Source organism: Vombatus ursinus, unplaced genomic scaffold, assembly GCF_900497805.2.
Source record: "Vombatus ursinus unplaced genomic scaffold, bare-nosed wombat genome assembly UNPS02014777.1, whole genome shotgun sequence".
Classification (NCBI taxonomy): Eukaryota; Metazoa; Chordata; class Mammalia; order Diprotodontia; family Vombatidae; genus Vombatus; species Vombatus ursinus.
The window spans coordinates 1,272,100-1,284,083 of NW_020954555.1; the positions used below are offsets into that span (position 1 = coordinate 1,272,100).

General features: G+C 45.4%; 1 protein-coding gene across 1 annotated transcript in view; it reads left to right on the forward strand.

Annotated features, from left to right (window-relative positions):
* Window positions 1–11,138, forward strand: part of CATSPER4 (cation channel sperm associated 4) — a 16,900-nt gene extending 5,762 nt beyond the window's left edge. Inside the window, exons 5-11 of the mRNA XM_027864865.1 lie at window positions 822–919; window positions 1,197–1,317; window positions 1,630–1,763; window positions 3,874–4,057; window positions 9,119–9,339; window positions 10,056–10,203; window positions 11,118–11,138. Coding sequence (XP_027720666.1) covers window positions 822–919; window positions 1,197–1,317; window positions 1,630–1,763; window positions 3,874–4,057; window positions 9,119–9,339; window positions 10,056–10,203; window positions 11,118–11,138 — 927 coding nt within the window. The remainder of the gene's footprint in view (window positions 1–821; window positions 920–1,196; window positions 1,318–1,629; window positions 1,764–3,873; window positions 4,058–9,118; window positions 9,340–10,055; window positions 10,204–11,117) is intronic.
* Window positions 11,139–11,984: the final 846 nt, after the last annotated feature.

The window sequence follows — 11,984 nt, forward strand, 5'->3', positions numbered from 1 at the left end:
CAGAGAGAGAGAGACAGAGAGAGACAGAGAGACAGAGAGAGAGAGAGAGAACTATCATTAAGGTGGATTGGGAAAGGCTTCTTGTAGAAAATGGAATTTTAGCTGGGACTTGAAGGAAACCAGGGAGGTACAGATCAAGAGGAAGAGAATTCCAGGTATGAGGAAGAGTGGAGATAGAGTATATGGTTTGAGGGAGAGCTAGAAGAACAGTATTACTTGGTCACAGAGTGGGGGTGGGAAAGACTGGAAAGGCAGAGTGCAGGTTGGATTATGAAGGGTTTTAAAAGTCAAGCCTTTAAAAGGACTTTGATCCTGGAAGTGATAGGGGGCCACTGGATGTTATTGAACAGGTGGATGACAAGGTCAGACCTGCACTTGGAGAACATCACTTTGATCTGAGCAGGGAATGGATTGGGATTTCTTATGTTCATTCTTCGCCCTTCCATGTGCCTCTGTGCAGGGTCTCATGAGACTGGGTGGAACAAACCCATAAGGAAGTGATGATGGGGTTATGCTCACTACTTCCAGGGTCCTGGGCAACTTCTTTCTCTGACCCCGATTCTTTTTAGCCTGATGCTGGGTCTGTATGAATATCCAGAAGTAATTGATTCTTCTTCTCAATGGTTATCAAAGCTCTGGCACCGTCCCCAAGTTGCATGGGACTGGAGATTGCAGATCATGGCAGCATGGGGCACGGGCTGCTGGTGGTGGTGGTAAAGAGCCCTGGGCGGGCCAGTGATAACACATCTGTTGAGAAGCAGGGAAGCTGGCTCTTAAGCAATGACCTCTAACCACCTACTCCATCCTCGCCTTCTTCCTAGGATGGATGGAACATACTCAACTTTGTGATTGTCTTTATGCTGGTGCTGAGCCTTTTCTTCGAAACGCTCCAAACCATTTCCATCATTTACACCCTGAGGTAGGCAGGATGAAAGGACCAGCCTGTCTCCTTGAGCCAGACTTGCTGCTGTATAGACTGAGAACTAGGGCTTCAGAGGAAGGCAGATGAGGGGCACCGGCAGGTGGAGCGAGCCGATAGGATATGTCTGGGCAAGAGGGGAGTTGAGGAGCTGAGGATCACCTGCTTGCTTGACCACCCCAGGGAGAACAGGATGGAGAGGGAGGGGACCCTCTCCTGGGAGGGAGCAAGAAGACGATAGAGGAATCTGAGGCATCTTCCCCTCTCCCCGCTTCAGGGTATTGAGACTGGTGCAAGTATGCATGGCCGTGGAACCCCTGGCCCGGATTCTGCGTGTCATTATGCAGTCCGTGCCTGACATGGCCAACATCATGGCGCTGATCCTCTTCTTCATGCTGGTCAGCCTCTTCCTTGGGGCCTTCTTAAGAGGGACCTTCTCCCACCCTGGAACCCTTTCCCTACCCCCCTTCCTAAAACCACCTCCGACCCAAGCCCCTGGAGATAGTACTGCCCTTGGGGTAACGAGACCTGGCTTCAAATCCCTGGTGTGACATTAACATGACATAAGACAAATCCATTTACTTCCTGGAGCCTCCCTTTCCCATCTACAAAAGGGATGTAATAATGCTTCTACTCTCCATCTCCCAGGGGGTTGGTGAGGAAAGCACTAGACCCTAAAACACCAGCTCCAAATCCTTTCATCCCTATAGGTTTTCTCTGTTTTTGGAGTCACCCTCTTTGGCTCCATGGTCCCTCAACATTTCCAGAACATGAAAGTGGCCCTTTATACTCTCTTCATCTGTATCACCCAGGATGGGTGGGTGGACATCTACAAGGACTTTCAGTAAGTAAAGTAATGGCCCTCCCCCAAGATGTGGGATGGGGATGGGCCTTGCACAGGACCTCTTCCCTGAGAAGAGAAATGTCACACAAACTATGACGAATACAATAGAATAATGGGGTGAGGGGACGGTGAGGCTTTGATTGGGGGCTAGAGTTGACTGCCAACATGATTCCAGGGGTTCTACCATGTCAAGGATAGTGGAGGAATGCTAAGACCATAGACTAAGACTGAGGGACCTTTCAGGCCAAGGGAAGAAAGCCTGAAGGAAGAGCAGAGCTGAGATCTTCCTCATTTGTCACTGAAATGCCTGATTTCCAAGGAATGAAGGAACCTTGTTCAATTCCTTCCAGGTCCATAGCCTTTTTTTTTTTTTTTTTTTTAGAGGGGGAGGGCTAATTTCTTTTTCATTCTGGCTAGTTTTGTTTTTATTCCATTGCACAATTTCTGTTGGTATATGGACCAATTTATCTTTAGCATACTGCCTACAGTTGACCCTAATGTCTAAATTATTTTCTTTTAAAAATGTTTTATTAATGCTTTTTACATTAATACCATTTCCCCACCTTCACACAAACACACCCACACCCACACCCACACCCACACCCACACCCACACCCACACCCACACCCACACACACACACACACACACACACACACACACACACACACATCCTTTTTTTCGTGACCAAAAAAAAAAACTTTACTGGTAACAAATAAACTCCACCAAGCAAAACAAATCAACACACAGGCCATGGCCAGAAACGTATGCCTCATTCTGTACCTCTAGGCAACCATCTCTCTGTTCAGAGGTGGGAGGCAGGCCTTACCATCAGTCCCTCTAGAATCATAGGAACATAGATTTGAACAGAAGATGACCTCAGCTCACTTTACAGATAAGGAAATTGAGGCTCAGAGAGGGTAAGAAATTTACACGCAGTCATGGGAGTATACTGCATTGCTCAGAGGTCTTTCAATATTGTTTTCCCTTCTATTTCATTAAGATCATCATGTAAACTATTCTCCAGGTTGTGCATACCTTGTTATGCATCAGTTCATACAACCTTCCTCAATTTTCTCTGAATTCTCCATGTTCATTATTTCTGACAACATAGGAATATATTCCATTACATTCATAGACCACAATTAGCTCAGTCATTTCCTAATTGATGGGTATGCACTTTTCTTCTAGTGCTTTGCTACTACAAAAAAGTGCTACTATTAATATTTTTTGTGCATATGAGATCTTTCTCTCTCTTTTTTAACTTCCTTGGGGTACAGACCTAATAGTGGTAATGTTGAGTCAAAGGGTACATACAGCTTTGTGACTTTTTTAATATAATTCTAGAGTGTCCCCCCCCAAAAGTGGGACTATTTCGTAGTTTATGTGCTTGTTTTCCCAAAGCCCCTCCAACATTTACCTTTTTTCCAATTTGGCATCTTTGCCAGGATGACAAGTATTAGGTGAGAACTCAGAGTTCTTTCTTATTTTGCTAAGTAGTGATTTGGAGCATTCTTTTATGTGGCTATCAGTAGTTTAAATTTCTTCTTTTGAAAACTGTCTGTATCCTTTGACCACTTATCTATTGGAGAATGGCTCTTATTTGTATATATTATTTTTTTAAAAATCAATTCACCATACATCTTATGTATCAGACTTTTTTCAGAGCTACATCTGAAAAGATTTTTCCTCATTAACTGTTTTTCTTCTAATTATAGTTGAATTGATTTTGTTCACAAAAAAATTTCAATTTTGTGTGATAAAAATTATCCATTTTATCTTCTGTGATTATATCTATTGCCTGTTTAGTCAGAAATTCTTTCCCTAGCATATCTGTGCAAGATACCTCCATCTATTCTCCTCTACTTTTTTTTGATGATGTGACCTTTTATATTTCCATTTTGGAATCCATTTCTAATCCATTTTGGAGCCTATTGTGGTATATGACATAAGCTCAAGCTATTTTCAATATTCCCTCTCCCCCATCTCAATTCAATTTAGACCAGCCTCCTGAATTCTTTTGGTCCTCCCCAAGTTTAGGCATATCAGAATCTCCAGTCTCTTTACTCAGGGAAGGGGCACAAGGTGACAAGGGGTCCCCGCTGTCTCCAGGAAGGAAAAAAGGGATATCGGGATAGAGATCGGGGGTGCTGTTTACTTTGCCATCTTCATCACCATTGGTGCCTTCATTGGCATTAACCTGTTGGTGGTTGTCGTGACCACGAACCTGGAAGAGATGATGAAGGAGCGGGAGCGGGAGCAGCAGCAGGAGGTGACGACTTTCACCAGCCTGGAGGTAAGTGATGATCCCAGATGGATGTGTCCTGACCTGGGGACTAGGGCTCCCTGGAGGACACTGTGAGCAAATCACTAATCCTGGGCCCTGGAATCAGGAACCAAGATACTTAGGAATCAGAGGTATAGGTCATGGAAAAGTTTCTGAAGCCTGGAGGTTCTGAGAGTGAAGGGGTCTTCATTTTCCCAAGAGTCGTTTATTTTCTGAGGTTCTAGACCTTCAAGGGTAAGCTGTATCTGAGGATACGGGAACTTCAGAGGAGGTAGGATTGGAGAGGAAACCTGGTACAGTGGTCAAGGCATTCCAACTAAGACTTAAAAATCCCTGCTTTACTCCCTACCAGGTAGGTGGTACCTACCAGATTCAAATCACTTATCTCCAGGTCTCAGTGTCTTAATCTATAAAATGAAGGGTTAGAAATGAATTTAGGGTTAGGTCCCTTCTATCTCTAAATCCTATAATGTCATGTCTTCCAGCAGGGTGGAGGTTTGGGGCAGCAGGGCTTCTGGAGGGTAAACAGACGTGTGGATAATACCTGCTGCTGCTGCTACAACCATCATTTTTTTTTTTCTTTACCAATTGGGGGAACAAATATTGACTGGGACACAGAGGATAGAGAAAAACTAGGGTCATTAGGACTTAGTTATCCCAATGTCTAGAATTCCCTCTGGCTACAGTAACTGGCAAACCCCCTGTTAAGAGGCATCATGGTATAGTGGAAGGAACATTGGATTGGGAGACCAGTGTTCAAATCCTAGCTCAGACCCTTATTAAATTCTGAATTGGTTGAATGACTGGTCTAAAAAAATATTGATGAAAGGATCTCTGACAAGAAAGTACTTCATTCCCTCCATGAACTCTCACTCTGATGTCTCATCATGGTGTGGAGGCCACCTTGGGTTCTCAGAAGATATGCTGGTGAACTGTAAAATCTGGCAGGTTTTACTATGAGGAAAGGTTTCTATCGTGGTCCTGGCAACAGGATGTGTCTTCTTTCTGAGGATTAGCCTAGCTAAGTCTAGAGAGGCTCAACTCTAAGTAGGCTTGCTATCTGGGGATGAGTACAGGATGATCCTGAATTCTACTTAGCTACTTTCTGCTCTGGCAGGATTATGGGAAAGAAGGCAGAGGGGGCTAAGAATTTCATAAGAACTGTCTATAAACATTCATTTAGTTTCTGGTACTCTAAATGTCCAATGACCCTTGAACTGATATATTCCACACCACGCTGCCTGCACTACAGCTATCTTCCCCTTCCTATCAGAACCTTTTTGGATTTTCCCCTTGGGAATGCTAAACTGTAGGAGAACCTTCACCTCATCTTGCCAGGAACTTCCATATATTCCCAGGTCATCTCTACACCATGCTGCTTCCAGGGTAGACTCTCCCAGCTTTTGGGCTCCACTTTATGTATTATTTCCCCACCCTCATTAGAATGTAAGCTCCTTGAGGGCAGGAATTGTGGCCATTTAGGAGCAAAACTCTTTGATAACCACAAGTTTCTGTATTTTATGCCTTTCTTTTTTAAAAAATTTATTTATTTTTAGTTTTAAACATTCACTTCCACCAGATTTCGAGTTCCAAATTTCCTCCCCATCTCGTCACTCTCCCTACCCCAACATGGCATGCATTCTGAATACCCCTTCCTCTAATCTGCCCTCCCTTCTATCTCTCTCCCACTTCTCTTATCCCCTTCCCCTTCTATTTTCCTGTAGGGCAGGATAGATTTCTATACCCCATTTCCTGTATTTCTTATTTCCCAGTTGCATGTGAAAACAATTTTTTAAACATGTGTTTTTAAAACTTCGGGTTCCAAATTTTCTCCCTTCCTCCCTCCCCACCCACCCTCATTGAAAAGGCAAGCAACTCAATACAGGTTATACATGTGTAGTTTTGCAAAACACTTCCATAGTAGTCAAGTTGTGAAAAACTAACTATCCTTTAATCCTATCCCACCCCCCATTTATTCTATTCTTTCTTTTGACTCTGTCCCTCCTCAGAAGTGTTTGCTTCTGATTACCCCCTCCTCCAATCTATCCTCCCCTCTATCATCCCGCTGCTCTCTTGTCCCCTTCCCCACCCCCACACCCCCACACCACTATTTTCCTGTAGGGTAAGATAGATTTCCATACCCAATTGAGTGTGTATATTATTCCTTCCTTAAGCAAAATTCTATGAGAATAAGATTCACTCATTCCCTCTCATCTTCCCCCATTTCCCTTCCACTGTAAAAGCCTTTTTTTGTCTGCTTTATGTGAGATAATTTACCCCATTCTACCTCCCCCTTTCTCTTTCTCCCAGTACAATCCTCTCTTACCCCTTAATTTTATTCACCAGATATCACCCATTCATCTTCAACTCACCCTGTGCCCCCTATCTATCTATCTATCTAAATACATACATATAACTATACCTTTCTTAATATTAATGATCACAGATAGAGTCATTGAGAGAGGTAATCTCTGTTGGGACCTCATTCAAGGAATCTTATTATCACTTATTAATACGTGCACAGAAAACACCTTGTTGAAGAGGAATCTTTGAGGTAGCATTTTGAATGTCAGAATTAAAATTTTTTTATAGTTAACAAGCAGCAAGGGCCATAGGATCGTGTATGCTCGGCACCTAAAATGGAATGCCCAGAACCGAACACAACACTCCATGTGTGGTCTGAGCTAGTCAGGGGACAAATGATCATTGTGTTCTATACTCTTCTCCTATTTATAATCCTCATTCTCCTATTCATCCTACACTTGAGGAGGATTTCTAGCATATAGTCTAGATTGAAGGAGGATTCTCTGTAGATGGTGAGATCTTCCAGATGGTCCTGTCTGTAGATGAGCATGTGTTGAATGTACCAAGTGACCAGAATACGGCAGAGATTACTGAATGAGATCCAGAATCTCTCAAGTTCAACCTACCATTCATATTAGAAAAAAAAAGTGTATGAAGAACACCTGCTGTTTGATAAGTAGTTGCATGGACAGTCTGTAGAGCTGGTCCATTGAGCATTCCTCTTGAACTGATGCTGCGGATGGACAATGAATGAATGAGATTGGTCCTGAATGAACAAAGGGAGGAATGGGGTGGGGGGGGCTAGATTCCATTTGGAAACTGCAGTACTATTAATAACTCCAAGGTTCTCTCCAAATCAAAAATGTTAACAACAATGGATAGAGCTCCGGCCTTGGAGTCAGGAAGACCTCAGTTCAAATCCAGCCTCAGACACTTGACACTTACTAGCTGTGTAAGTCTGGGCAAGTCATTTAACCCTGATTGCCTCACCAAAAAGCAAAAAAAAATATTAACATCTTCCAATGTTGCCACATGCATGCAAATCATGAAGTATCACAATTTACAAAGATTTTAAATTGTAGAATACCCGAAAGGCAATGGAAAGGTACATGGTAGATCTGAAAGGACATTTTTGCAGAGATGCATGACCAGATAAGGCAAGCCATGTGGCAAGACTGAGGGATAACTGATGGACAGCCCATGTGCCATTTTGGTATCCATGTGATACCAAGAGATCTAGTGGATAATCCCCTGTAGATTAAGTGCAGCTCCTGGGAAGTTATGGGAGAACATGAATAGGAGTTAACATTGTGAGTACTCATGGGTATATAGCCATCTGCACCATTTGAGGGAGTACCCACACTGGTGAGATCACAGAACCCCCAAAATGTCACAATATCAATGTGGAGGAAGTACCTAATGGATTGTCCCAGTGTTCCATCCTTATCCCTCAGCTCTTCAACATTTTAATTATTGACTTGGATGAGGGCGTAAATGGCAGGCCTATAAAATGTGTAGGAGGTATAGCTAATAGATTGGGCAATAGGACTGGCATGTAAAAAAGCTAGAATATTGGGTCAAATTTAATCAAACTGAGTTTAATAAGGATAAAAGTAAAGTCTTACACTTTGGTTCAAAAACTCAATTTCACAAGTATAATACATAATGTGAGAGAGTAGTGGCTAGACAGCATTTCTGAAAAAGATCTGGAGGTTTTAGTGGGCTACAAGCCCGATATTAGTCAACAGAAGGACACGGCAAATGAGTCAGAAGAAAAGTTCATTTAATCAGTTGCAGTGTGTATAAATAGAAGCAGAGTGTAGAAGACAGGCAGTAATAATTTGTCTTCTGTCCAACTTAGACCACAATTGGAATACCATGTTTACTTCTGGCCACTACATTTTAGGAAGGACTTTAATGAAGGAGTATTTAACCAGAGGGCAGCCAGGATTTTAAGGGATTCTAGAAGCAGTTAGTTATTTCAGTGGATAGAGCACTGAGTGAGGGAGACAGGAAGACCTGAGTCGAAATTCTGCTTCAGATATTTTTTATCAACTGTTTGACCCTGGGCAGGTCACTTAACCCCTGTCTGCCTCAGTTTCTTCATCTGTAAAATGAGGATAATAATAGCACCTACCTCTTAGGGTTGATGTGGGAAGCAAATGAAAGAATATCTATAAAATATTTTGCAAACCTTAAGATACTACATAAATGCTAAGCTATTATTATTATCATTATTATTTTTATTATTACTGGGAAAGTGGAAAGAACTGGGAATAGAGGTATAATCTAGAGAAAACTTATTAGGGTCACAATAATTGTATTCAAATATTTGAAGTGTCACCATTTTGAAAAGGGATTAGTTTTGCTCTGTGTATTACCATGGCAAAACTAGGATTAGCAGGTAAAACGTAACAGAGAGGTTGAATTTGACTTAATAGAAGGAAAAACTTCCTAACACTCAATTATCCTAAAGTGAATCAGGTTGCCCTGGAGGTACCTAGACTCCTTTCCCCTGGAGGCTCCAGCTGAGGCTGGTTACCTTGGAGAGGATTCCTGATTAAGGTAGGGGTTGTATGAGGCCACCCCCTCCAGCCTCGGTGATTTTGGTCCCCCTGACCTCGGGCAAATCTCCTCTCCTCCCTAAACTTCAGTTTCCACTCCTCTAAAAAGGGGATACAATTCACACTGCCCTGCCTACTTCACAGGGCTTTGGGGAAGAGAGGGTTACTATAAAAATGTGAGTTGTGATTGTGTTGTGCTTAGATGAGCCAAGATGACTACACAAGCGACGAGAAACCAGAGCTTCAGCTAGTGCATTGTAGGGAATGCATCGCAGACTGGGGCGGGTCGTCCAAGCAGGAGCCGCTGTCTGGAGGGCCGTTGAAGAACCTGTCTGAGAACACCTGCGACAACTTCTGCCTGGTGCTCATAGGCATCCAAGAGAACCTGCAGGCCTACAAGGAGATCCGGGAGGAGATCAACAGGTATGCCCGGGATTGGGGAGACAGGACCTGGCAGGGATGGAGGTGGGGGGTGGGGAGGACCTGGGAGGGGCGTGGGGGGGGGCCTGGAGGGGGCGCAGGGGGGGGAGGGCGGGGGAAGGGCGGTGGGGGGGGAGAGGAGGAGGACCGGGAGGGAGTACAGGGTTGGGGGAGACCTGGAGAGGACTTGGAAAGGGCAAGGGGAAGGGAGGGCAGGGGAGAGGAGGGTAACCAGGGCTCTCCAGCTGGCAGGAGAGCTTTCTGACGAGGTTTATCTTAGAGGGTTAACCAGAGGGGAAGGCATCCCTGGTAGGGAAAGGAGAGGCCTGGGAAAGGAGTGGTGGTAGTGGAGAAAGCTTTGGGAGAGGGGATGGGGGATGCACTTGAGGGGGACAGGAGAAGGGGGGCAAGTCTGCAGGAGTGGAGACTCCTGGAAGGAGTAGGAGGGCTGCAGGGAGGGAGTGTCCTTTTAGGAGGGCATCTGGGATGGGATGAGGGCGTGGGGATGATTGGGTGGGAGGAAGGGCTCTTTTAGCTCGTGAAGTCTGAGGTCTGGATGAGCCCCATTAGATCGCGTTCATTTCTCCCCAAGCCTTTCTGTCTTAGCTGAGAAGCGTGCTGGGCCAGACTTCTATCCTCAGTTTCGGTCACCCTCGTCCTCTTTTCTCCCGTCCCTGACCCCGTCATGTCCACTGACATCCCCACCCCGACCCCTGCAGGATTGTGGAAGAGGTTCGCTCCATCCGCTTCAACCAGGAGCAAGAAGAAGAGATGCTACAACGAAAGTGGCATCGGAACCTTTCTGAAGCGAGTGAAACCTCGGTGCACAGCCAAGACATCCTGTCCAGGCTCATGAGCAAGGAAAGGGTGGGTGCACATCCTGACTTCGGGCCCAGATTCCACGGCAGCAGTCACGTCATGTTGGGTCCTTGTGGGAAGAGGGAACCTCCCCAGTGGGCTGGTAGACTTAGAGCCGAAGGAGACTCAGAGACCATCGATCCCAACAGACCCCACCCCTATTTTGCAGATAAGGGAATTGAGGAAAAAAGAAGTTCATAGATTTGCCCAGGGTTGCATACTCTGAATGCTTGGAGCACTGGAAAGCTTTAAGTGAAACAATTTAAAAGCACTTATTTGAGATCACGTTGCCAAGTGGTATCTGTAAAGGGTGGGAAACGGCCAGGAAGACTGGAAGGTCAGGTCTGTTCCTGGGAAGATACATTAAGACAGGCTAAAAAAAAAAGAAAAAGGGTCATCACCGAAAGAATGCAGGAGTTGGGGTGGGTAGGAAGACCAGGACTCCAATCCCAGCTGTACTACTTAGTATGTGATCTTAGATGCATCTGTCTCTCTCTGGGCCTCAATTTCCTCATCTTTAGATTGAGTAGGTTGGTGCAGGGGTGGGGAGCCTTTGGCCTCAAGGCCACATGTGACCCTCTGGGTCCTCAAGTGCAGCCCTTTGACTGAATCCAAACGTCCCAGAATAAATCCCCTTAATAAAAGGATTTGTTCAGTAAAACTTGGAGTCAAAAGGCCTCACCCAAGGACCTAGAATCCCACGTGTAACCTCGAGGCTGCAGGTTCCCCACCCCTGGCAGCTAGGTCATTTCTTAGGCCCTTTCCAGCTGTTTCTACCATGGCTTGAATAAGCCTCAGGAGGCCAGGGCCACAACAGAAGTGCTATTCTGCCTAAAGGCAGGTGGGTGTGGGGGGAGAGTGAAAGAATGAGATGACCTACCCTTCTGCCACCCCACCCAGACAAACCCTCCCTTGCTTTTCAGACTCTGGATACCAGAAGATGAATCGATGAAAGGGCAGGACCCAGGACAAGAGCAGCTATACCCACCCGACCACCTGGATCTGCCTGCAGCTCGGGCATGACCTCTGAAATTCCCTCCTGCTCTTCCTACCCCCCAGTTCCTCCACCCTGGGATTGCAGTCACTGCTCAAACAGTCAAATTCTTTCTCAGAGCTCCCGATGGGCACAGAGGCCTGGAATTGGGGAGGTCAGGATACCTGGGTCCCACACCCACTTCCCCACTCCACCAGCTGCTGAGGAGAAGGGTCAGTGAAGGAGCCTGGACCCTGGGTGAGGCCTTGGGGCTGGAGAGAACAGTCTGGCCTGTGGGGCTGGAGAGAATGACTGTCTTAGGATGGAGATGGGGAGATAGGCACTATGGGATGGCCCTGGCTCCAGGAAGTGTGAATATTCACTGCTAAATGGGGCATCTCAGAGCTTGGCTCTGATCATTACCAGGGTGTATAGGGTTAAGAATAAAGTAGAGAGTTTTGAGGTGAGTATCTGTCTGCTCTGTTCCCCTTCACCACCCAGTGGGAAGCCTTGGCCTGAGGTGGGAGGGGCACATACAGAGGGAAAAATGCCGGCTTTAGAGGTCAGAATTTCAGCTCTGCTACTTACTGCTAGTGGGACTTGAGGCAAGTCACTTAACTGCTATTGTCCTCAGTTTCCTCATCTGTAAAATGAGGGGGTTGGATTAGATCCTTTAAATAAGGGGGTTGGACTAGGTGCCTTCCAACTCTAAGTCTGTGTTTCTCTGAATCGCAGTCTGTCTCATTGCTATTCATTCTTTTCCAGCAGATACTTTCCACCATGGCTCCAGGTTGTGTCTCTTCCTGCAGCTGTTATT